At 42.9% G+C, this 26,752-nt stretch overlaps 1 protein-coding gene across 6 annotated transcripts in view; it reads left to right on the plus strand.

Moving 5' to 3' along the window:
* Positions 1 to 26,752, plus strand: part of CACNA1C (calcium voltage-gated channel subunit alpha1 C) — a 583,432-nt gene that overhangs the window by 334,333 nt on the left and 222,347 nt on the right. For all 6 annotated transcript variants that reach the window (XM_040436685.1, XM_040436644.1, XM_040436661.1 and 3 more), the window contains exons 4-5: positions 24,765 to 24,904; positions 25,188 to 25,327. In XM_040436685.1, coding sequence (XP_040292619.1) covers positions 24,765 to 24,904; positions 25,188 to 25,327 — 280 coding nt within the window. The remainder of the gene's footprint in view (positions 1 to 24,764; positions 24,905 to 25,187; positions 25,328 to 26,752) is intronic.

A 26,752-nucleotide genomic window follows, 5' to 3' on the forward strand; every position in this document is an offset into this window, starting at 1 on the left:
AATGATCTGGCTACAGCTCTGGAGTCCTCCTCAGCTCCAGAAGTTACCCTCCAATACACCGTGGTGAAATTTGTACTGTATGCAAACAACCTTCTGCTACTGTCACTAACTGAGAATGGTCTCCAAGACAACCTTCAAATCCTGGAGAAATTCAGCACCACATGGGCTCTGCTCATCAATCCAAAGGAAATTCACATCATGGTGTTCCAGAAGAGAAACCTTAAAACAGCCATCCTTCCTGCTAAACAACTGTCTGCTTACAGAAACTGACAGGTGTTCCTACCTGGGCCTCGAAATAAGCCAATCAGATGGAATTCAAGCCATAGAGATACTAAAAGATGAGGCATTCAAAACCTTCTTTACTATTTGAAACCACTACTGACTGTCTGGCTTTGATAGCATCATTACCCCAATCCTCCTGCAGTCTACACACATACGTGTGAAGGTGGGATTCTGGTCCAACAGAAATATCCAACCTGGATTTTTTCTGCAGTCACTCTCTCTAAGTCCACTGGAGCGACTCAAACAGAGCCTGTCAAGCAGGCCTAGGCAGATTCACTCTGCACTTTACAATCCAGAAGAAGGTGCTATCATAGTTACATAGTTAATGCGGTTGAAGTCGATCAAGTTCAACCAAGGGATGGGTGGGAATGTGAATCTTAGAAAACAGGTGTGAGACCTAGACTTCTACACATTTTCATAAGCATTAATGTGATTTAATTTTAAGACTTCATCTAAGCCTTTTTTTTAAAACCGTTTCACTGTTCCTGACTATTCCACAGATTCATAGTTCTCACAGTGAAGAAGCTTTGTCACTTCTGGAGACCAAACTTTTTCTTCTCCAGGCAGAGAAGAATTTTGAGATTTTACATGGAACAGCTTTTCACCATATTGTTTCTACGGCCATTTACTGTATATATTTATACAGGTTAATCATGTCTCCTCTTAAACGTCTCTTCTCAAGACTAAATACGTTTTTGTAAAAATTCTTGTAATCATTCCTCCTAAGACCCTCCATGCCCCTTATCAGTTTGGTCGCTCTTCTTTGTACCTTTTACAGCTCCAGGGCATCCTTTCTATGGACTGGTGCCCAGAACTGAGCTGCATATTCCAGATGAGGCCACACCAAAGCTTTGTAAAGTGATAATATTACATCCCTTTCCCACGAGTCTATGCCTCGCTGAATACATGACAATATCCTGGTAGCCTTAGAAGCAGCTGATTGACATTGTATGCTGTTTTTAAGCTATGATCTACAAGTACACCCAAATCCTTCTCTATAAGTGAATCTCCCAGTATTACTCTCCCTAGGACAAATGATGCAAGTAGATTATTGCTACCTAGATGCATACCTTTACATTGATCCACATTGAACCTCATATGCCAAGTTGATGCCCAAACACTCAGAGTGTCCAAGTCAGCTTGTAGTTTATGGACATCTTCCATAGACTGCACAGTACTACATAGCTTAGTGACGTGTCATCTGCAAAAATAAATATGTTGCTATTAATTCCCATCCTCAATATCATTAACAAATAAATTAAATAATAGAGGACCCATCACTGAACCTTGGGGTATACCACTTATAACCAACGACCATTCAGAATAGGAATCATTGACCACAACTCTCTGGACACGGTCCTTTACCCAGTTTTCATTCTAATTACAAACTATACTTTCTAAACCTATAGACCTTATTTTACCTACTAAACGTTTACAGTATGAGGGTCACTTATGATATTATTAACAGTCATGCACACTTGTATATAGTTCCTTAAGAGTCCTTCAAACATTTTTCCTCAAAAGAAGTTAAGCTTACTGGTCCAACAGATCCTGAGCTCATCGAATCTGGGTGGCACCAACAGAACTACAAGCCCAGGGAGAGCAGACTCTGCCAGCGGTTCCAACAGGAGGCCATGGAGGATGAGACCCACTTGCAGTAGTGCCCAAAATAGTCATCAGTGAGGGATATAGATAGATGACAGACAGATAGGGAGTAAGTGATGCACAGCAATGGGAAGACCAGAGCGTCACGTTCCTGTCTGCACAGTGGCGTTTTCAGACTTCTCTATCTCATCGCCCCTCTGCTGGACGCCGCTGTGTTAATGGCTTAACAGTGCGCTTAGGGACGCGTCTCCTGTTGCCTGCATGTAAATCACTTTTCCTTATTGACGAAAGACAAGACGTGTGTCACCATTCATCTGACCTTCTTATGTGCCCGTCACATCACTGTGGGTGGAGGGGGTCACATATAAAGCCGTATGCACTGTAGCAGAATGTGATTTTGGACACCATCAACAAGCAGCTGGTGGCAGAAGTGTAGAGTTGCATCATTTGCAGACTTTTTGAAGGTTTGCAGGTTATTCTAGGGTCGGATAATTAATTGGGCAGGATGTGATACAGGGTCTGCACTTAGTCATATAAATAATGCTGTTATCAGCTGCCCCGCTTGCTGATAGGTTCCATGTAAGAAATAGTTAAGCTGAAAAATGTGGCATAGTTATCGGTGACAAAACCCCCGAGGATACAAGGCATATACTGTACAATGCCAGCCGTAGATGACCTCTCTTGGTGGTCAGATGCTGCCTCTGCAGCCTACATAAACCTAACAGTTTTGAATGCAGCTCTGGATGTGACTGGATATAAAATATGGTGTCATTTTACAGTATTCGTGGTGTCAGGTTTCATAGGTTTCTAAGAATTAGGAAGCACGTTAGATCTAAAGCTGTGCCTCATACCTCGTACCTCTCGGGTTACAGTAGGTCATGGTGCCCTGATTGACTCATGAATTGATTCTGCTGGTAGTGAATGTGCTTGCAGGCGATGTGCGGGGTAATGTGGAGGTGGGAGGCCTGGCCGGACTTCGCTCTCATATTCCTATGTCTGAAGACAAAAGGTCACTTTCTCATTTATACAGGAGATTCCAAGCGCAGCCGCTTATTCCGCCCGCGCCCATGTTATATGCTAATATCTGCCATTTACACTCTCCTGCGCAGAGATCTGCAGGTGCCCTTGGTGCTAGACATTCAACCACCGTATGTGTCTTTATGGTAGCGCTCTATGTAGTGAATGCTAGGGGTGCATCCACACGGGACAGATCTGCCTGCGGTAAATCGGCGGTGTGTTACTGTAGCAGCAAATCTCATCTACACGCTGCTGAAAAAAATCAGCACTGTAAGCTGTGCCGCAGTGTTTTATACTGACGACCTGTCCACAGGATAGGTCATCAATACCTGATCTGTGGGGGTCCGACCGAGGCTGCAGTGCTCCTTTGAACGCTGCGATCTCCTCACAACTTACCAAGCACAGCGCTGTACATTTGATAGCAGCAGTGCTCGGTGTTGCAGTTCAGGCCCATTCAACCGATGAACGTGGAGTCACTGGCCTAGAAAAGGACTTCTGCGGTCACGGAACACCACCTGATGATCGGTGGGGGTTTCGAGAGTCGGACCCTCACCTATCAGATATTGATGACCTATGCTGAGGATAGGCCATCTATATTAAACACCTGGAAAACCCCTTTAAATCACAGCAATTCTATTTATGCTTCGGCTTTTCATCCCTTTGCAGTGCAAATCCACTTTTAATTCCTGCAGATGTTGCTGCGAATCTGCAGCAGATTTTTTAACCGCAAATTACGTCTGGTGTGGACGTACCCTTAGGGCCCATTCAGACAACCATAAGGACTCCAGGCCCGTGCTGCGGTCCGCAATGCACGGGCACTGATCGTGTGAATCCTGTATTGCAGTGCGGTTTCATTGACTTGAATGTGTCAGTGATCCGCAAAATACGACAAAAGATAGGACATGCCCTATCTTTCGCGGTGCGGAGGCACAGACTCGAAAGCCCACGGAAGCGGTTCCGAGTGTTTTTGTGGACTTCCGATCTGTGCCTCTGCTCCGCAAAAGATTGAACATGTCCTATCTTTTGATGTATTTTGCGGATCACGGGCCCATTCAAGTCAATGGCCTTGTGGTCCGCAATACAGGCACGGAGCCCTTACGGTCGTGTGAATAGAGGGGTTACACAGCACGCAACCAGGGATCGCGGTGTAGCAGTGCAGCCATAAAAATAAATGGGGTTGTAGAACACCACACCGGTCAGGCCCAAAATCGCTGTCTATCCCTGGCCTTAATCAGCCATACTACACAATAGCAAGACAAGCTCTGTACAGACACTACACCATGAGAGGGCAGCATGGAGTTGTGAGGTCATGGAATTAGGTAACTAGTAGAGATGTAAACGCAGCTCTGGATGTAACTGGAGTCTAAGGTAGTGTCAGATATGATATAGCTTACGTCTAGTATAAGTAAGCTCACTTAACATCACATATCGGTGGATGGCAGCCCCTATGGTGGGAATGTTACAGGGGTCTACTGGAGGACTATAGTCCATTGAAATAGGCGAGTGCCGATTCTGTAATTGCTGGTGGATCTTTTAAAGGGAACATGTCATGTTGAACATGATACCTGGGCTGTTATAGAGCAGGAGGAGCTGAGCAGATTGATGTATACTATTGTTGTAGAAAAGATTCAGTATAACTTGTATTTTACGTATTAAATCCCTCTGAAACTGACAGGGACTCTGTATATAGAGAGAGCTGTCAATCACTGATAGGACCGCCTCCTTCAGAATGAGCGAATTTAATGAATGAAGTACAAGTTTTACGAAGTCTTCTATGTGTTCTTCTGCTCAGCTCCTCCTGCGCTGTTACATGCTGCATTTTCATGGTGACAGGTTCCCTTTCAAGCTGCTCATGCACAAGTGACCTGAAGGCGGAGAACGCACTTAACTCTTTCTGGTCCACTGTCTTCGTAGCCGGCGCAGGGCACTGGTACTTCTTGCGCTCTTATCTCTTGTTACTTGCCATTGTGTTTTTTTCAGCAAGCCTTCTCTTTAATCTCCGGATTTGACCTTCAGATTTCTGACAAGGTCACCTGTTCCTTGACAAGCGGGAGCTGCAAATTACCCCTGTGTGTGACAGCCGATGTTCTTAGTAAACGCACGCAATTCAGCGGCCTTCTGTGCATTAACAGTCACCGCCACTGACGGCCGGACGAGTCGCCCAGCTCTGCCGTATGGAGGGTGATGGGGTAATTGTGCATGAAATATGGCTGCATTCATTTTGGGTGAATAAAGCGCAAAATGACTGTTTAGCCGTTAACCTCTGTTGCGCTGGAGGAGCGCTCATATGATGGATGGGATACGAATATATAACGGCTCTAATGAGGCCCGGAATGGTTGACTGTTTTAATTGTGATTTGCAGATTAGGAATCGCTCAGGGGTTTTCAAGCAATTACATAGCGGCGCAGTTCGCTGCCGGTTACAGTGCGCACATTACCATTAACTGGTTTCTGAATGAAGAATTATGTGCTGGGAAGTGTTGGCGCTGTGTACTGGAATAATGTCACTGGGATGTAATTGTCAACATGAAAAGGGGTGACATGGTAGAATGTGTATTTATGTAACGCCTGTGAGTAAGGACCTCGCCAGAAGAACGTCGCCAGAAATGGTGTCATCGGTGATTCTACTCTGCGCAACGAAGAAAGATATTACAAGAATTAGTTGTATCAGAAAGAGTTCTGCAACTTTCTAATATAATTTGTGTTTAAATGCCCTACAATTTTCAAGATCTCTGCTTGCTGTCATTAAATGGAAACATTCTTCTCCCAGCTTAGGGTTTGTTACAGTTATATGCAGTCTGTGCAATCCACTGAGCAGCCCGGACTCCAAAGGTATACTTTGTATAAGGGCTCCTGCACACGACAGTATGTATTTTGCTGTCTGCACATCCTTGTTGCATCCGTTTTTTTGCAGATCCATTGTAACAATGTCTGTCCTTGTCCGCAAAACAGACAAGAATAGGACATGTTCTATTTTTTTTGTGGAACGGACATGCAGACATACGGAATAATTTCCGTTTTTTCCAAGACCCCTTGAAATGAATGGCTCCGCATACGAACCTGTAAACAAAAACGGAACGGAAACAGAAGAAAAATACGGTCGTGTGTATGAGCCCTAATAGAAAAGTTCCTTACAGAGTTAGAGTGGGTTCGCACTAGCGTTATGGCATTGCGTTATATTCCGTTTATAACGGAATGGCCAGACGGAATTCAAAATGGAAGCCTTTTAGAGGCATTCAGCTTAGCTCCGTCCTAATAGAAGTCTGTGACGGATCCGTTATGCTTGCCCATAGACTTCTATTAGGACGGAGCAAAATGGCACACTTTACGTGCAGAAAATCCGCAGCATTGTACAGTAACAGCAAAGTGGATGAGAATTACTTTCAGAATTCTCATCCACATGCTGCGTAAAAAAAACGCTGCAGAAAAGCTGCAGTAATGCGGATTTGAAATCCAAAGCTTGCCAATTTATGCAGCAGATTTCTCGTGCAATGGAGAGGGCAAAATCTTCTGACTTTTCCACAGTAAATACCGTATGTAATACATGCAGTTATATTGCAGTTTTTTGCTGCTGAAACACAGGGCTGGCAATGAGGATGGTCACATGCACCACTGCAGCCAATGACTGGCTTCAGCAGTGATGTCCTGTAACCGGAAAACGGATAGAGCCGGGACCAGAGCGGAGTGGAGCAGGTAACTATAAGGCCTCTTTCACACAAGCGAGTTTTCTCTGCGGGTGCAATGTGTGACGTGAACGCATAGCACCCGCACTGAATCCTGACCCATTCATTACAATGGGTCTGTGTACATGAGCGTTTTTTTTCACGCATCAGTTCTGCGTTGCGTGAAAAACGCAGCATGTTCTATATTCTCCGTTTTTCACGCAGCCCTGGTCCCACAGAAGTGAAAGGGGCTGCGTGAAAAACCCATCGCATCCGCAAGCAAGTGCGGATGCAATGCGTTTTTCACTGATGGTTGCTAAGAGATGTTGTTTGTAAACCTTCAGTCTTTTATCACGCATGTGAAAAACGCATCAAAATTCATTGCACCCGCGCGGAAAAGACTGAACAACTGAACGCAATCGCAGACAAAACTGACTGAACTTGCTTTCAAAATGGTGCGAGTTTCACTGAACGCACCCTGAACGCATCCGGACCTAATCCGTAACGCTCGTGTGAAAGGAGCCTAAGGCCCCTTGCAGATGAGCGTGTCCGGATTAGGTCCGGATGCGTCCCGGTGCATTGCGGCAAACCCGGGCGAGTAGGAACGCAATTGCAGTCAGTTTTGAGTTTTTTGTGTTTTGCACGCTCGTGATAAAAAACCGACTGTGGTACCCAGACCCGAACCTCTTCACAGAAGTTCAGGTTTGGGTTAGTTGTAGTGTAGATTGTATTATTTCCCCTTATAACATGGTTATAAGGGAAAATAATAGCATTCTGAATACAGAATGTATAGTACAATAGGGCTGGAGGGGTTAAAAAAATAAATAAATTTTTTTAACTCACCTTAATCCACTTATTCGCGCAGCCGGCATCTCTTCTGTCTTCATCTGTGAGCAATAGGACCTTTGATGACGTCACTGCGTTCATCACATGGTCCATCACATGATCCATCACCATGGTGATGGATCATGTGATGAGCGTAGTGACGTCATCAAAGGTCCTATTGCTCACAGATGAAGACAGAAGAGATGCCGGCTGCGCGAACAAGTGGATTAAGGTGAGTTAAAAAAATAAAATACATTTTTTTAACCCCTCCAGCCCTATTGTACTATGCATTCTGTATTCAGAATGCTATTATTTTCCCTTATAACCATGTTATAAGGGGAAATAATAATGATCGGGTCCCGATCCCGATCGTGACCTAACAACTGTGCGTGAAAATCGCACCGCATCCGCACTTGCTTGCGGATGCTTGCGATTTTCACGCAACCCCATTCATTTCTATGGGGCCTGCGTTACGTGAAAAACGCACAAAGAGGAGCATGCTGCGATTTTCACGCAACGCTCAAGTGATGCGTGAAAATCACCGCTCGTGTGCACAGCCCCATAGAAATGAATGGGTCAGGATTCAATGCGGGTGCCATGCGTTCAACCCGCGCGGAATACTCGCCCGTGTGAAAGGGGCCTAAATCTTTTGTTTCAGGGGCCATCCAGCGGGAACTTGTTAAAATATATTTTATACCAGAAAACCCCTTTAAAAGAAATCTGCCAGAAATTGGATGGCCTGTTGCATGTGCAGTTGGCAGCTGAAGATCCATGTTGGACCCATGTTCATATGTGTCCGCACTGCTTACAAGAATGATGTTTTAATATATGCAAATGAGCATCTAGGAGCAACGGGGGCGTTGCCTTTACTCCTTGAGGCTCATCTTCCTTTGCAACTGCCACACCCTCTGCGCGTTGCTTGACAGGGTCAGGCAGTGTAAATGTGACCTCACCTGCCTGGCACTGTCAATCAAAGTTCAGAGGCCGCAGCAGTTGCAGAGAGAGCAGAGCCTCTAGGTGTAACGGCAACGCCCCCGTTGCTCCTAGAGGCTCATTTGCATATATTAAAACATCATTCTTGTCAGCAATGCGGGCACATATGAACATGGGACCAACATGGATCTTCAGCTGCCAAGCGCACATGTAACAGGTCAGCCAGTGTCACAGGTACAAATCTGCTGACAGATGCCCTTTAATCCAATTGAGTTATTATTAACACTGAAATGTCAGAAATGTGTCCCAAAGTAATAAGAAAGTTTTACAGCTTTTTATATAATTATATACAGGAGATGCCCAGGTTATACCAGCATGGTCCATATCACTGTATACAAGAAGATGTATAACTTATACCAGCTGTACATATATAATTATATACAGGAGATGCCCAGGTTATACCAGCATGGTCCATATCACTGTATACAAGAAGATGTATAACTTATACCAGCTGTACATATATAATTATATACAGAAGATGCCCAGGTTATACCAGCATGCTGTATACAAGAAGATGTATAACTTACACCAGCTGTACATATATAATTATATACAGAAGATGCCCAGGTTATACCAGCATGGTCCGTATCACTGTATACAAGAAGATGTATAACTTATACCAGCTGTACATATATCATTATATACAGAAGATGCCCAGGTTATACCAGCATGCTGTATACAAGAAGATGTATAACTTACACCAGCTGTACATATATAATTATATACATAAGATGCCCAGGTTATACCAGCATGCTCCGTATCACTATATACAAGAAGATGTATAACTTATACCAGCTGTACATATATAATTCTATACAGAAGATGCCCAGGTCATACCAGCATGCTCCATATCACTATATACAAGAAGATGTATAACTTATACCAGCTGTACATATATAATTATATACAGAAGATGCCCAGGTTATACCAGCATGCTCCATATCACTATATACAAGAAGATATATCACTTATACCAGCTGTACATATATAATTATATACAGGAGATGCCCAGGTTATACCAGCATGCTGTATACAAGAAGATGTATAACTTACACCAGCTGTACATATATAATTATATACAGAAGATGCCCAGGTTATACCAGCATGCTCCGTATCACTATATACAAGAAGATGTATAACTTATACCAGCTGTACATATATAATTATATACAGAAGATGCCCAGGTCATACCAGCATGCTCCATATCACTATATACAAGAAGATGTATAACTTATACCAGCTGTACATATATAATTATATACAGAAGATGCCCAGGTTATACCAGCATGCTCCATATCACTGTATACAAGAAGATGTATAACTTATACCAGCTGTACATATATAATTATATACAGAAGATGCCCAGGTTATACCAGCATGCTCCATATCACTATATACAAGAAGATGTATAACTTATACCAGCTGTACATATATAATTATATACAGGAGAAGCCCAGGTTATACCAGCATGGTCCATATCACTATATACAAGAAGTTGTGTAACTTATACCAGCTGTACATATATAATTATATACAGAAGATGCCCAGGTTATACCAGCATGCTCCGTATCACTATATACAAGAAGATGTATAACTTACACCAGCTGTACATATATAATTATATACAGAAGATGCCCAGGTTATACCAGCATGCTCCATATCACTATATACAAGAAGATGTATAATTTATACCAGCTGTACATATATAATTATATACAGGAGATGCCCAGGTTATACCAGCATGGTCCATATCACTGTATACAAGAAGATGTATAACTTATACCAGCTGTACATATATAATTATATACAGAAGATGCCCAGGTTATACCAGCATGCTGTATACAAGAAGATGTATAACTTACACCAGCTGTACATATATAATTATATACAGAAGATGCCCAGGTTATACCAGCATGGTCCGTATCACTGTATACAAGAAGATGTATAACTTATACCAGCTGCACATATATAATTATATACAGGAGATGCCCAGGTTATACCAGCATGGTCCATATCACTATATACAAGAAGATGTATAATTTATACCAGCTGTACATATATAATTATATACAGAAGATGCCCAGGTTATACCAGCATGCTCCATATCACTATATACAAGAAGATGTGTAACTTATACCAGCTGTACATATATAATTATATACAGAAGATGCCCAGGTTATACCAGCATGCTCCATATCACTCTCTGAGGTTTTATAATGACAATGTTGTGTTTCTTTGATCTGACTCTGATCTCCAGCCCTGAGTAACGTGGTTCTACCTATTATTTTTTATTTCTATATATTTTTGTCTTGGGGCGGTGTCATTCTTTTGGAACACTGTCAAATTGCGCCCTTATTCCCTACTATCTCAGAAAGATGCTTTCAATCGTTCCGGCATTCCAGTTTCCATGGAAACACTGAGTTAAAAAATTAACTTGATGATAATCCTACTAGTCTCATCATTCCATTAACCGGAGAGATGTTAGAGGGAGACGATGCGGTAGAACTCTCATGGAGTCACATAAGTTGGGGGGGGGGGGTGTTCCTATAATTACATGGGCGTTGGGATTTTTAGATGATGTAAAATGATATTGATAAGTAATCATTATGATAATGTTTTTTTGTGGAGCTGGTAATGTCCGAAGTGTTGGTGGGCTGGAGGTTAATTGTCTGTTTTCCTTGTCCCTGCACCATGTGAAACCTCAGAGCTGATCACTAGCAGACACTTGGCATAAGGGTCCATTTACATGACCGTATCCCCTTGCGGTCCGCAGATCGCTTATCCTGAAAATACAGATGCAGTCTGTGTGCGTCACGCACTTTTCACGAGCCCCATTGGAAAAATACCTATTCTGGTCCTCAAAACGGAGATGAATAGGGCTCTATAATCTATGCTCTATAATTTGCGTTTCGGCAGCACGGATTGCGGAGAGCACATGGATGCTGATCGGATACGGACCGAAAATGAAGTCGTGTTAATGCCTCCTAATTAGGCCTAGAAAATGGGGGTGATAAACTGTAGGGGCACTGTAACAGCAAGTGTATTGGTTGTCACCCAGTTATGGATTTGAACGGGACCTGATCTTCTTCTGGAGACCTCAAGCACTGATGTATTGCGATGCAATATGTCACAGCCGCGGCATAGACGCACTCCCGGCTTAGCAGTGATATTATAATTATTGATTGATACCTCCGCTACATAGATCTGTATTATCGCCGCCTGTGAGGGGAGGGGGAAGATTGTGTTTCTCAGACAGACTGTCCCTCAGCCTGAGAATGAGTCACAGGAAATTCCTCCACAGAATATTGATGAGACAGATCTTAGAGCATCAGGACCCTGGAGCTCATCTGCGCAAGAAACATGCTCTAGGGGGCAGTATATTATCTGGTGCACATTTACCTTGTATGGGTATCATCATTCATTTATACACATGCCGTTATAATGTAGCAGTCAATGCCTTACAGCAGGGTCTCCGATCTGTGGACCATCCTGCTGGGAGATGAAGTCTTGGAACAGCTGGAGAGCCAAAGGTTGAAGGCCACAGCTTTACAGCTTAGTCTACTTTCACACTCGCGTTTGGTGCGGATCCGTCATGGATCTGCACAGACGGATCCGTTCAGATAATACAACCGTCTGCATCCGTTCAGAACGGATCCGTTTGTTTTTATCTTTAACATAGCCAAGACGGATCCGTCTTGAACACCATTGAAAGTCAATGGAGGACGGATCCGTTTTCTATTGTGCCAGATTGTGTCATAGAAAACGTATCCGTCCCCATTGACTTACATTGTGTGCCAGTTTCGTCAGGTGGACACCAAAGCGGAATGGAGATGGAACGGAGACAAACTGATGCATTCTGAGCGGATCCTTTTCCATTCAGGATGCATTAAGGGCAAAACTGATCCGTTTTGGACCGCTTGTGAGAGCCCTGAACGGATCTCATGAACAGAAAGCTAAAACGCCACTGTGGAGGTAGCCTTAAAAGTATAGCTATGACTATGATTGTTTTATAGGTGCAGCATTCTGTGTGGAGCGCTTTCATGATATAATATATTCCTGTATAGACAATGATTCACATGATAAAAATGTGTCTACAGACAACCACCACTAGGGGGAGCTTATTGCATACTGTTGTATACATTTCCCATTGAATTCAATATTGCATCTGTTTCCAGGGAGCTCCCTCTAGTGGTAGTTGCAAGGCATACAGAATGTTATCTTGGAAACTATATCTATGCAGGGGATATGGAGCTCTAATCATCACAGTGGGCCAAATGTTATAGTTGGACATACATTTTAAGTTGACCTTTACTCCAGTCTTTTCGTATCCAGTCCAACTAGGCGAGGAAGGATTTTTAGTCTTTGGATATAACCAACAATGGAACAATTCACTGACAGCAAGCAGAAATTTAGAAAAAAACGTAATTTACATAAAATCAGAAAGAGTTATAATTAAGCCTCATGCACACGACCGTTGTTTTAGTCCACATCCGAGCCGCAGTTTTTGCAGGTTGGATGCGGACCCATTCACTTCAATGGGGCCGCAAAAGATGCGGACAGCACTCTGTGTGCTATCCGCATCCGTTGCACCGTTCCCTGGTCCGTAAAAAAAATATAACCTGTCCTATTCTTGTCTGTTTTGCGGACAAGAATAGGCAGTTATATCAATGGCTGTCCGTGCTGTTCCGTGTTTTGCGGATCCGCAATGTGCGGACCGCAAAACACACAACGGTCGTGTACATGAGGCCTTAGGCTGCATTCACACATTGCAGCCATGGTCTGGATTTAAAAAATCAGGGCAACACGCAGCATTTTTGCAGCAAATTCGGAAATCTTGATACCAGAGAGTCAGTGTATGGAGCATGATTCAGTCCTGCACTTACACTACTATAACCCCCATCATTGCTAAATAGTGGGTGCATGTGATTGTTCAGTGGCTTGCCAAGTGATGAACACCATCCTCTCCCACTGCCATTCTTGCTACACGTATCCATGAATCTCCCAGGCTGAGACACTTCAGACTTTTCATGTAGCTGAATGACATTCATGGAGTTTTCATGTGTGCTGGTTAACTCTTTCCTGACCAGCTCGTCACTGTGTTGCGCTCCAGTGATAGGTTACTGCTGACTTCTTCAGCGTTCGGATCCCAGAAAACCAGCAGCTTTCTCCATAGACTAAAATAGAAAATCAGTGGGAGAGAGACAGATCCCAGCCATCTGCACTGCTGGAGAGATGGCAGGTTTAACCCTCTCACCACCAGCTTCGAGGACCAACCATCACTCCACTGGGAAGAGACAACCATCTTAACATTTTATATTAACCCCTCCAAGTTAACAGGAAAGTATAATAAATAGCTGAGACTGAAACAAAAAAAGCCCAACTAACACCAAAATGAAAGCGGCTAATTCATGCAAATATGCACATTCCCATACACATGCAGATCCATATTCTCCATAGAAGGCAGTATTCTTGTATATAGGAGGCAGTATTATAGTAGTTATATTCTTGTGCATAGGAGCAGTATTATAGTAGTTATATTCTTGTATATAGGAGGCAGTATTATAGTAGTTATATTCTTGTATATAGGAGGCAGTATTATAGTAGTTATATTCTTGTACATAGGAGGCAGTATTATAGTAGTTATATTCGTGTACATAGGAGGCAGTATTATAGTAGTTATATTCTTGTACATAGGAGGCAGTATTATAGTAGTTATATTCGTGTACATAGGAGGCAGTATTATAGTAGTTATATTCTTGTACATAGGAGGCAGTATTATAGTAGTTATATTCTTGTACATAGGAGGCAGTATTATAGTAGTTATATTCGTGTACATAGGAGGCAGTATTATAGTAGTTATATTCTTGTACATAGGAGGGATTATTCTAGTAGTTATATTCTTGTACATAGGAGGCAGTATTATAGTAGTTATATTCTTGTATATAGGAGGCAGTATTATAGTAGTTATATTCTTGTACATAGGAGGGATTATTCTAGTAGTTATATTCTTGTACATAGGAGGCAGTATTATAGTAGTTATATTCGTGTACATAGGAGGCAGTATTATAGTAGTTATATTCTTGTACATAGGAGGGATTATTCTAGTAGTTATATTCTTGTACATAGGAGGCAGTATTATAGTAGTTATATTCTTGTATATAGGAGGCAGTATTATAGTAGTTATATTCTTGTACATAGGAGGGATTATTCTAGTAGTTATATTCTTGTACATAGGAGGCAGTATTATAGTAGTAATATTCTTGTACAAAGGAGGCAGTATTATAGTGGTTATATTCTTGTACATAGGAGGCAGTATTACAGTAGTTATATTCTTGTACATAGGAGGCAGTATTATAGTAGTAATATTCTTGTACAAAGGAGGCAGTATTATAGTGGTTATATTCTAGTACATAGGAGGCAGTATAATAGTAGTTATATTCTTGTATATAGGAGGCAGTATTATAGTAGTTATATTCTTGTACATAGGGGACAGTATTATAGTAGTTATATTCTTGTAAATAGGAGGCAGTATTATAGTAGTTATATTCTTGTACAAAGGAGGCAGTATTATAATGGTTATATTCTTGTACATAGGAGGCAGTATAATAGTAGTTATATTCTTGTATATAGGAGGCAGTATTATAGTAGTTATATTCTTGTACATAGGGGACAGTATTATAGTAGTTATATTCTTGTAAATAGGAGGCAGTATTATAGTAGTTATATTCTTGTATATAGGAGGCAGTATTACAGTAGTTATATTCTTGTACATAGGAGGCAGTATTATAGTAGTTATATTCTTGTACATAGGAGGCAGTATTATAGTAGTTATATTCTTGTACATAGGGGGCAGTATTATAGTAGTTATATTTTTGTACATAGGTGGCAGTATAATTGTAGTTATGTCTTTGTACATAAGAGGCAGTATTATAATGGTTATTTTCCTGTGTATAGGGAGCAGTATTATAGCAGTTATATTCTTGTACCTTGGGGCAGAATTATATTATAGGGGCAGTAGGTATATGTTTGTACATGAGTGGGAAGAATTATATAAGGAGTTTATAGGAGATCACTGCTAATGTTTGATAGGAGTTGTAGTTCCAAACATTCGCTCTTTCTGTCTTGCTGAGTAAAACTGTTATAATCTCTGCAGAATAAATATACTTTAGATTTTCTTCATACAGGTTTCCATTTCAATACAGATTATTTTTGAACATATATGCTGATGAAAATTCATGGTTTGTGGCTCCTTTGAGCAGAGAACAGACCTATTGTTGCAGGTTAGATCCGAGAGCTTCCCTCTATTATATATTCCTGATCTGTCAGAGTGATGCTATTCTTTTCTTCCATGAATTCAGCAGACTCGGAGCCCCAGACTGGGAGGATAACACCTTTTTTTTATCCGAAATGTTATAAGTCGTGGTAAACATGGCGCGGCGCAGCAGTCGGTATTTACAGAGAGCTGATACTTTGTGATCCTGAATCAGAAGCTTATAGTGACTACTATGCAGCTATATGCACAGCATTTCTTTAAGGAGAAGTCCTCAGTCATTACGACCTGTGTCAGTGAATGGAGACTTTAGCAGAGGTTCTACTTTTCTAATCAGTCCTGTTTAAATGTAGTCAAGAGGAGACAAGACTTGCAGTGCAGACAGTGACATAATACCATTCAAACCGAGCCACTGCTTCGACATGAGATTAAGTGGCTACAGTTGCCATCTTGGTGTGACCTAAACCATCATATTTGATGTACTACGGTAGGCAATCTAACCATCTAGTGTGCACTTGCTGGATTACAGGTTCACTCCAGACTCTAGATGCATATATAGATAGATAGATAGATAGATAGATAGATAGATAGATAGATAGATAGATAGATACAGATGTGCCCCTGTAGATAGTGCCCCCATTCTGTGCCCACTGTAGATAATATCATACTTTCTGTGCCCCCTCTAGATAGTGCCATATGTTCTGTGCCCCCTGTAGATAGTGCCATATGTTCTGTGCCCCTGTAGATAGTGCCATATGTTCTGTGCCCGCTGTAGATAGTGCCGTATGTTCTGTGCCCCCGTAGATAGTGCCGTATGTTCTGTGCACCCTGTAGATAGCGCCATATGTTCTGTGCCCCTGTAGATAGTGCCCCCCATTCTGTGCCCACTGCAGATAATATCATACTTTCTGTGCCTCCTGAACATTGTGCCATATGTTCTGTGCCTCCTGTAGATAGTGCCATATGTTCTGTGCCCCCTGGAGATAATGCCCCCTATTCTGTGCTCACTGTAAATAATATCATACTTTCTGTGCCCCCTGTAGATAGCGCCATATGTTCTGTGCCCTCTGTAGTAAGTGCTATATGGTCTGTGCCCCTGTAGATAGTGCCCCACACAACTTCAAGAACTGACTGTTCACTTGCTGCCTTGACAGTTGTCATTGTCATGAGGTAATATTATTCGTCTAGATGTCTGAGGCACTGTCAGTATACACAGTATGCAGATGTCTGAGAGATACAGGTGCTGTCAATGTATATTGATGTCCCGTAAAGACACAAGCAGTGTAGCCTATACAGTATAAAGATTTTTCATAGACAGGGACTATCTCAGTGAGACAGGCACTGTCAGATTATATAAATGTCTCATAGAAAGACTGCCACTCATTGGGTCCTTTATCAAACTGGTGTAAAGAAGAACTTTACTCCAGTAACATCCAGAGCTGCTTTCCTTCTAGCTTTCAGGTCTCCTGCTTCACTCTTGCTCTTCTGGGATCCATCACTGGAAGTATATTGTATAAACCATCACTCCTCAAAAACTCTGCTCCTCAAACTCTCTGTGTTGCTGTGAATTTTGCAGGGATGCCAGACATGGTGACTCGGTTGCCTCCATCTTTCCCAGTTGTAAAGCTCTTACTAAATTATCAATAATTCAGGAAATGATAGATACGACATGTTCTGAGATATCATCACTTAAATCACTGTGCACGTTATTCACCGGATAAAATAATGCTTGGGGCCTTCATGTGATAAGAGCACCTTGTGCCGGTGGAAATGCTGCAGACGTTGTAATAGGGGAGTTATGGAGTCGCTGTACCAGGGGCTAACCACCATCCAAGGTGTTCCAAGGAACAGGCCGGTTTTACATAAGGATATCTTCTGTGATTTTCTTATAGATCCATTCCTTACTGTTTTCAAGATCTCTGCTTTCTGTACATTGGGGCAGATTTACTCTAAGCGTCCTTACACGTATGAATTTGGCACTGGCATATATTTTACCACTGAGAAAATTGCCTGAATAATTCCAAGTGTTTTTTTTGGTTTTGGTTTTTTGCCACCTGTCTTTTTTTGTTTTTTTTGTTCACAGATACCCAGATTTACTAGCGTGCCTGTGCCTAAGATCAAATCTGTCGAGTTCACAAGCCTGAATTGAATGCAATCATAGCAAAAAGTGAAGCGCCGCTGCAAATAGCATCTCCACCTTTGAAGGACCCGACTCATTTTGATTTCAAGAGGCTCAGTGTAATACTAAAAAAAGAATCTCCTAGTGATCGGCGTAAAGTCCTCAGAACCTTTGTTTTTTTCCACATTTTGTTATGTTGTGACCTTGTGCTATATTAAAAAAAAGTCCAGTTTTTCCCATCATTCTTCATTCAGTACCCCATAATAAGAAAGTTAAAACAGAATGTTCAAAATCTTTGATACATTATTGAAAAGGAAAAACTAAAATCTTGCAGTAACATAAGTTTTTAGACCCTTTATTCAGGACTTAGTCCAAGCACCTTTGACAGTGATTACAGCCTCCAGTCTTCATGGGTATGATGCCACAAGGTTTCCACACCTGCATTTGGGGATTTTCTGCCATTCTTCTCTGCAGATCCCATCAAGCTCTGTCAGGTTATATGGGGACCGTTTGTGAACAGCCATTTTCGGGTGTCTTCGGAGATGTTCGATTGGGTTTAAGTCAGTCAGGGCTCTAGCTGGGCCACTAAAGGACATTCACAGAGGTGTCCTCCTGTGTTATCTTGGCTGTGTGCTTGGAATCATTGTGTTGGAAGGTAAACTTTTGGCTCATTCTGAGGTCCAGATCACACTGGACCAGGGTTTCATTAAGAATATCCCTGTACTTTGCTGTATTCATCTTTCAACTCTGACCAGTCTACTTGTCCCAGCTGCCAAAAAATACCTTGACCACCATGCTTCACTGTAAGGATGGTATTGGGAAGTGCCTGGTTTCCTCCAGACATGAGGTCAGCTGTGAGGCCAAAAAGTTCAGTCATGGTTTCTGACAGAGAGTCATGTTTCTCACAGTCTGAGAGTCCATTAGATGCTTTTTTGCAAACTCCAGGCAAGCTTTAATGTGTATTTTACTGAGGAGGTGCTCAGTGATGTTCTACCTGGAAATATCTCCCATCTGCACACAGAATCTTTGGAACTCAAGAAAGGTGACCACTGGGTTCTTGGACATCTTTCTTACCAAGGCCCCTCTCCCTTGATTACTTAGTTTGGTGAGATGGTCAGCTCTAGGGAGAGTCCTGGTTGTTCCTAACTCCTTCCACTTCAGAATTATGGAGGCCACTGTACTCTTGGGAACTTTTTAAGTGCAGCAGGAATATTTATTGCCCTTCTTCAGATCCGTGCTTCCACACAATCCTGTCTCTAGGCCCTACAGGCAGTTCTTTCCTTGACATGGCTTGGTCTTTGCTCTGATATGCATGGTCAGCTGTGAGACCCTATATAGGCAGGAGTTTGTCTTTCCAAATCATGTCCAGTCATCTGAATTTGCCACAGGTGGACTCCAATCAAGATGTAGAAACATCTTAAAGACGATCAAGAGAAACAGGAGGCCTTCACAGCTAAACTTCAAGTGTCATAGTGAAGGGTCTGGATACTTACAGTATGTCCATGTGAAATTTTCGTTTTTTCTTTTTAGTAAATTTGCAGACATTTCTAAAATTCTGTTAGCACAAGGCCGCAACATAATAAAATGGGAGAAAAGTGAAGTGAAAGGATCTGAAGACTTTCCAAACGCATTGTATGTCATGTTCCACTGTCTCAGGCCATGCACTATACCCTAGGGCAGATTTACTAATCCTGCAGATGGTGCAACTATAGGCTGTCTAGACCTGCACCAAAATGTATCAGGCTTATGGTGGATGATACATTTGTGTCTGTGTCTAAATTTATACCAACTATGGATTGGCTTAGGCTTCTTTCACATGTCTGTTTCAGTGTTGATGTCCATGGCAAGAAGGTCAGGTTTTTTTTATTGGTGAAGTCTTATTAACCGATGCTGGTGGTGCTTTTAGGACGCTTTCACACATACTGTAGGTTTTTTATGGCATTTTTCAGAAAAATGGCTGTTTGCAAGTGGCAAAAAATCGTGCAGTTCGGTGCATGGGGGGTTTCTATGCTTTTGTCCGACATGTTCGACAAGGAGGCGGGTATTAGTGGAAAAGTGGTGTGAACTAAGACGCACCACTTTGCACCAGAATTGCTCCACAATTCTGTGGTAAAAATCTGTCTTAAAGTAAGCCAACCAGTTATGCCAATTCTGGCATTTTTTGCTGGTAAATAAACGCCTGTGTGTGGAGCCCCTAAAGGCGGTATTGCTGCTGTATACACTGATCGCTCTTACAGGGGCCAAGTGTTTATCCCATTAAATGTCTTGATCTGTTTCCCTCTCTGCGGGACAAGCTGGAAAATGTCACCAGTGCCCCCCAGGCAACCGCGTCCTGATCCACACTCCGCCGCTCAGTGGCTAAATATGGCATTTTGCAGCACAATTAACCCTGTCCAGCCTGCAGCGGCTTCACTGAGCGGATGGAAGGGGTTAATGCATATAAGGAACAGAAAGTGTCTGATTTCCTGAGGATGCACTAATGAGCTGCTCCTAATAGTCTTTATGAATAAATTATGGCCAGCTTATTAAGGAGCGCTCTGCGGATTGTCTGCTGTTTATTAGTGTCCGTGTGTAACAGTCATATCTGCGGATATAATGACTCACCTATGCAGATCACACAGACGGGCACACATAAATACGGTTACACCTTACTTACATTGGGACATTTCAGGTTACAGTGAACATGCACACCCCAGTATAAAGTATAAAGGGAAGTACATCTCCCAGAATGCTGTGGAATACAGCATATTGTGGGACAGGAGGTAAGTTGCCAGAGGTGTATCTGCTGGCACCGTGCTGAGAGATTGCTAATGCAGCCATCAGGAATGCAGGTCTTGTGTGCGATTTGGTGTTTCTTCTAGTTAGATTGCAAACTCTTTGGCTCAGTGTCTTCTATGAAGCAGTGAATTCTGGGCAGGATTTTGTGGCACGATGTAAATGAACGCATGTTGGTATTAATAATTAATATCGTATATTCATTAGCAGGAAATATTTCATAGAAAACCTGAAAACATTTCACAGCAGGAATGTCCTCCACAGACGATAAACCGCTGGAGAAGAGCTTGATGTAAAGTGCGGGCAAATATAATAGTTAAACATTATATTCTGAAATATTTAAAGGGGTACATGTTCTGTCCTACTTCTCCAGTTGCGTCAGGGTGGTAATACACTTACATTTAGGAGTCAAGAAGGCAAGTGCGGCCGCCGGCCAAGTACATTAATACTTACATCAATTAACTGCGGGACCATTACTTCTGACTGGTGGCCATGAGGATGGCTCAGGCCGGGCACCTGGGCATCGGCCCACCAGGGAGTTTCCCTGTACGTTCTATGGCCTGTCCGTCCCACACATATAATATAAGAGAGGTTTAGATACAGTATCATACATAACAGGATTAGATACACAGCTCAGCAGACACTATCGCATATGATAGGATTAGATACAGTGGTTCAGCCAACAGTATAGCACATGGGAAGATTAGACACAGTGGCTCAGCAGACAATATCACATGAGAAGATTAGATACAATGGCTCCGGAGACAGCATCACAGGATAGGACTAGTTACAGTGGCCCGACAGACAGTATCACACATGTTAGGCTCAGATACAGCGGCTCAACAGACAGTATTACACATGACAGGATTAGATACAGAGGCTTTATCGCATATGCCAGTATTACACAGATGGCATCACACATGACAGTATTAGATACAGTGGCAGATAATATAGTGTCACAGAATTAGATACGGTGGCTCAGCAGACTGTATCACACATGATAGACTTAGATACACCAGTTCATGACATCACTTGATAAGGAAGCATCTAGAGATCCTCATGGTGACCATCTTCCATCTATAAGGCTGGGGTCACTTCAGCTCTTTGATTTCCGTTGTTCTGTTATAGAAGTAGAACAAGTAAAATAGCGAAAATGCTGGAACCATCGAATAACAGAAATAAAGGGTGCCTGACAGACCCCCTGACTATAACGTTGTCCTTCAGGCTGTGATGTTTTTGACAGAGGCCTTAAAAGAGTTGTGTAACTTTGGCAGGTGGCATTTACCGTATCATGTAGAGAACGTTAATACAAGGCACAATTTAGGAAAAAGCATCAGCATCTCTGGTGGCTGGGACCGTGGGAACTCACATAGGCTGGTGCTTTTTCCTATAGTGTGCAAGCACGGCCACCGCTGCTGGATTACAGGGTGGTCGTAACTATGGAAACACGCAGTGTATAAAGTGATGGAAAAATGAATCCAGCCAAGAAAGGAGGCAATATGGACAATCACAATACAGGGTGGGCCATTTATATGGATACACCTTAATAAAATGGGAATGGTTGGTGATATTGACTTCCTGTTTGTGGCACATTAGTATATGTGAGGGGGGAACTTTTCAAGATCGGTGGTGACCATGGGGGCCATTTTTAAGTTGGCCATTTTGAATCCAACTTTTGTTTTTTTCAATAGGAAGAGGGTCATGTGACACATCAAACTTATTGGGAATTTCACAAGAAAAACAATGGTGTGCTTGGTTTTAACGTAACTTTATTCTTTCATAAGTTATTTACAAGTTTCTGACCACTTATAAAATGTGTTCAATGTGCTGCCCATTGTGTTGGATTGTCAATGCAACCCTCTTCTCCCACTCTTCACACACTGATAGCAAGACCGCAGGAGAAATGCTAGCACAGGCTTCCAGTATCCGTAGTTTCAGGTGCTGCACATCTCGCATCTTCCCAGCATAGACGATTGCCTTCAGATGACCCCAAAGATAAAAGTCTAAGGGGGTCAGATCGGGAGACCTTGGGGGCCATTCAACTGGCCCATGACGACCAATCCACTTTCCAGGAAACTGTTCATCTAGGAATGCTCGGACCTGACACCCATAATGTGGTGGTGCACCATCTTGCTGGAAAAACTCAGGGAAGGTGCCAGCTTCAGTGCATAAAGAGGGAAACACATCATCATCATGTAGCAATTTCGCATATCCAGTGACCCCCTCAGACTTTTATCTTTGGGGTCATCTGAAGGCAATTGTCTATGCTGTGAAGATACGAGATGTGCAGCACCTGAAACTACGGATACTGGAAGCCTGTGCTAGCATTTCTCCTGTGGTGTTGCTATCAGTGTGTGAAGAGTGGGAGAAGAGGGTTGCATTGACAATCCAACACAATGGGCAGCACATTGAACACATTTTATAAGTGGTCAGAAACTTGTAAATAACTCATGAAAGAATAAAGTTACGTTAAAACCAATAAGTTTGATGTGTCACATGACCCTCTTCCTATTGAAAAAACAAAAGTTGGATTCAAAATGACCGACTTCAAAATGGCCGCCATGGTCACCACCCATCTTGAAAAGTTTCCCCCCTCACATATACTAATGTGCCACAAACAGGAAGTTAATATCACCAACCATTCCCATTTTATTAAGGTGTATCCATATAAATGGCCCACCCTGTACATTATCCGGCATTTTATTGTAGGAAATGCAGATTCCGGTATTTGTCTGGCAGATGTAAATCTCACGAGCAAGTGGCTGGAACTGAAGATGTAAACTGCGATCAATAAATCGCTTTTCAATCTAGCGACCTCATGTCTGTGTCACAGAGATAAATAGGGGATCAATATGGAGGGGTCCCTCATCTGCTTCTGTTCAATGACTCACTTAAAAATGTCACGGCAGGATTTATCTGGCTTCCCCTAAGCTGCGGCTGATCGACTATTAAACATGGGCGCTGTCGCCGTCCACGCTGCTATGCCATTTTTCATGCCGTGTGATCATTTGTTTATCTTTGTGGTAATGTGACATTTAGGCTAGATGCACACAGCAGTGAAAAAAAAGTCTGTTAAAAACGGATAAACTGTCCAGTTTTAACGGATGTTTTTTTCACTGATGCCTTTCTGACAAACGGAATGTAAAAACGGACCCATGCAATTGTATGTTGGCTGTCGGTCAGTGAAAAACAGACAAGATAGAACATGTTGTATTTTTTGATTGACAGTCAAAAATACTGCGGTGTGAATAACCCCATAGACTACCATTGGTCTTAAAATGGACGTGTGATGGCCGTTAAAAAAATGTACATCACATGTCGTGTGCATGTAGCCTTAAAGGGCCACTGACCCTACAGCCCGGAGCTTATAATAATGCAGTGATATTATAACCAGAGCAGCTAGTATCAGTCACTAAAAGGGATGCAAATGTTCCTCTTGATAAGGCCTCATGCACACGGCTGTTGTGCAGCCGTGGCCGTATCGCGCGCCGCAAACGGCGGGTCGGCAATCCACGGCCACTGGCCGTGTGCACCCCGCATCACGGATGCGGACCCATCTACTTGAATGGGTCCGCAATTTCGGAGATGCGGAACGGAGTCACGGAATGGAACACCGGAAGCACTACGGACATGTCATTTTCTTTGCGGTGCGGACATACCACGGACCCATTCAAGTTTAATTGGTCCGGCCCGCTGCATGCATGTTGCCTGTGCATTGGGGACCGAAATTGCATGAGGCCTAAAAGGTGAGAGGTTGTCACAACCACACCCCTTGGATTACCATTCCAGGGCAGTCATGTGATCTTATATTTAAAGGGCCCTCTACTTATTTATTTGCATATGTTATCACAGGGATCAGCAACCTTCGGCACTCCAGCTGCTGTGAAACTACAACTCCCAGCATGCACACTTACTCAGCTCTTCTTGCAACTCCCATAAAAGTGTAAAGAGGATTCTGGGAGTTGTAGTTTAAGAACAGCTGGAGTGCCGGAGGTTGCTGATCCCTGTGTTATCATATGAGGCACATTATTCCAGGAACAGGGTAGACACCATCTTGCTTGACGCCTGGTTGAAGGTTCCTCCTTCCAACAGTGATACTCAACTGCTGGGAGCCCACATCAAGGTCCTGCACATGGACTTGTAGATATAGTTTGCAAGCAAATATAAATGTAGATATGTTCTTACCTGATGTTGTGTTCTTGTCATTTCCCTACAGGAGCGGGTAGAATATCTATTCCTCATCATTTTCACAGTGGAAGCTTTTCTTAAAGTCATTGCATATGGGCTGCTCTTTCATCCCAACGCATACCTCCGCAACGGCTGGAACTTGCTGGACTTCATCATTGTGGTAGTAGGGTGAGTTCTAAATGAGGGTGCCCCCACTATGTAACTCTGCCCTACAAAATCAGCACACTCGTCTTCTGAAATACTCTGTGCTGCTGAGTTACATCGCTTCTCCTTCTATGTAACTCTGGCTGTCAAGATCAGCACACTCACTTCCTGAAATCCTCTGTGCCAGTCAGTAAACTATTCTCTTTGTATATGGCCTCCTGTGCACTCCTGTACGTGTCTTGTTTCCTGCAGTTGTTTTTACTTTGGCGACATAATGTTTCCATCTCTTTATTTTTCTTCTTTGCAGGCTTTTCAGTGCAATTTTAGAGCAAGCAACCAAGGCAGATGGTGGCAGCGCCCTGGGAGGCAAAGGGGCAGGATTCGATGTGAAAGCGCTGCGAGCATTTCGTGTCCTCAGACCCCTTAGACTGGTTTCCGGGGTACCTAGTAAGTAGACAGACCCATGGAATCTGACATGTATTGTTTTTTTCCTGTTCATCTAAGGATTAATTGGTTTCTGATCAGCAGATAAAACTGCAAACTGTCTATAGCTCTACTGTAGATATTTTATATCCATATATGCAGCTCCACCGTAAAGCACATTGGAATAAGTAAATTATTTGCTCATTTTTATTTCTATCGTGTTTTACACTCTAGTCACATCCAGAGCTGCATTCATTTTACAGTAAAGCATGTTCTGTGTCGACATAACCAGCGGTCGGCAGGGAAGCTATGGGATGTGAGGTCATGCTTCTAGAAAAATAAGCACAATTGCGAGTGCAGCAGCTATGGAAGTGACTGTAATATTTACAAGTCCTTTTACACAGACTGATGATGGGGAGCGAATGTTTGTATGAACACTACTTCCAGCAGTCTTCTTTTTACTTATTTTCGTTTTGTAGTTTTGATATAAAAGCGCTTTTTCTGTTATGCTAATGAGGGTCCAAGGTGCCCAGAGGGGCGTTTTTTTCACTCTCCGGAGCCCAGTGACGCCCCCCTGCAGTGCCCAAGAACGCCTCCTGATCATCAAATAACCTCCCGCAGCCCCGGCAAACGGTTCCGCCCCCTCCCCACGTCATAGTCTACCTTATAGAAATGCCCCGTCCTTCTTCCTGTCTGCGGCCAGAAAACACGCGCAGGTGCAGTACTGCCAGCGGCCTGCGCCTGCGCGATCATCAACCTCCTGAGGGCAACAGCCTCAAAAGTCTCACTGGGCATGCTCCGAGCCCAGTGATGTGACCTGAGCGCTGTTGCCCTCAGGACGTTGATGATCGCGCAGGCCGCAGGCAGTACTGCCCCTGCGCGAGTTTTCTGGCCGCAGACAGGAAGAAGGACGGGGCATTTCTATAATGTAGACTATGACGTGGGGAGGGGGCGGAACCGTTTGCCGGGGCTGCGGGAGGTTATTTGATGATCAGGAGGCGTTCTTGGAATTCAAATTAGGGCGGGCTGGGCACTGCAGGGGGGCGTCACTGGGCTCCGGAGAGTGAAAAAAACGCCCCTCTGGGCACCTTGGACCCTAATTAGCATAACAGAAAAAGCGCTTTTATATCAAAACTAAAAAACGAAAATAAGTAAAAAGAAGACTGCTGGAAATAAGGTACTTTAGTCAACATAGCGATGGTGCCAGCTTAAAATGGTAAAAGCAGGTGACAGATTCCCTTTAAAGGGAACCTGTCACCATAAAAGTGCAATCTGCAGGGAGCATGTTATAGAGCAGGAGGTGCTGCGCAGATTGAGACGGTATAGATTGTAGGAAAACTTTTATTTCATTTATTTAAAGGGAGTCTGTCACCACTATATGACCATATACAGCACTTACATGGCTCTGTAGCACACCTATACAGGATTCTAATGGTACCTTTGTTATTT

This window comes from Bufo bufo, chromosome 1, assembly GCF_905171765.1.
Source record: "Bufo bufo chromosome 1, aBufBuf1.1, whole genome shotgun sequence".
NCBI classification, from domain to species: Eukaryota; Metazoa; Chordata; class Amphibia; order Anura; family Bufonidae; genus Bufo; species Bufo bufo.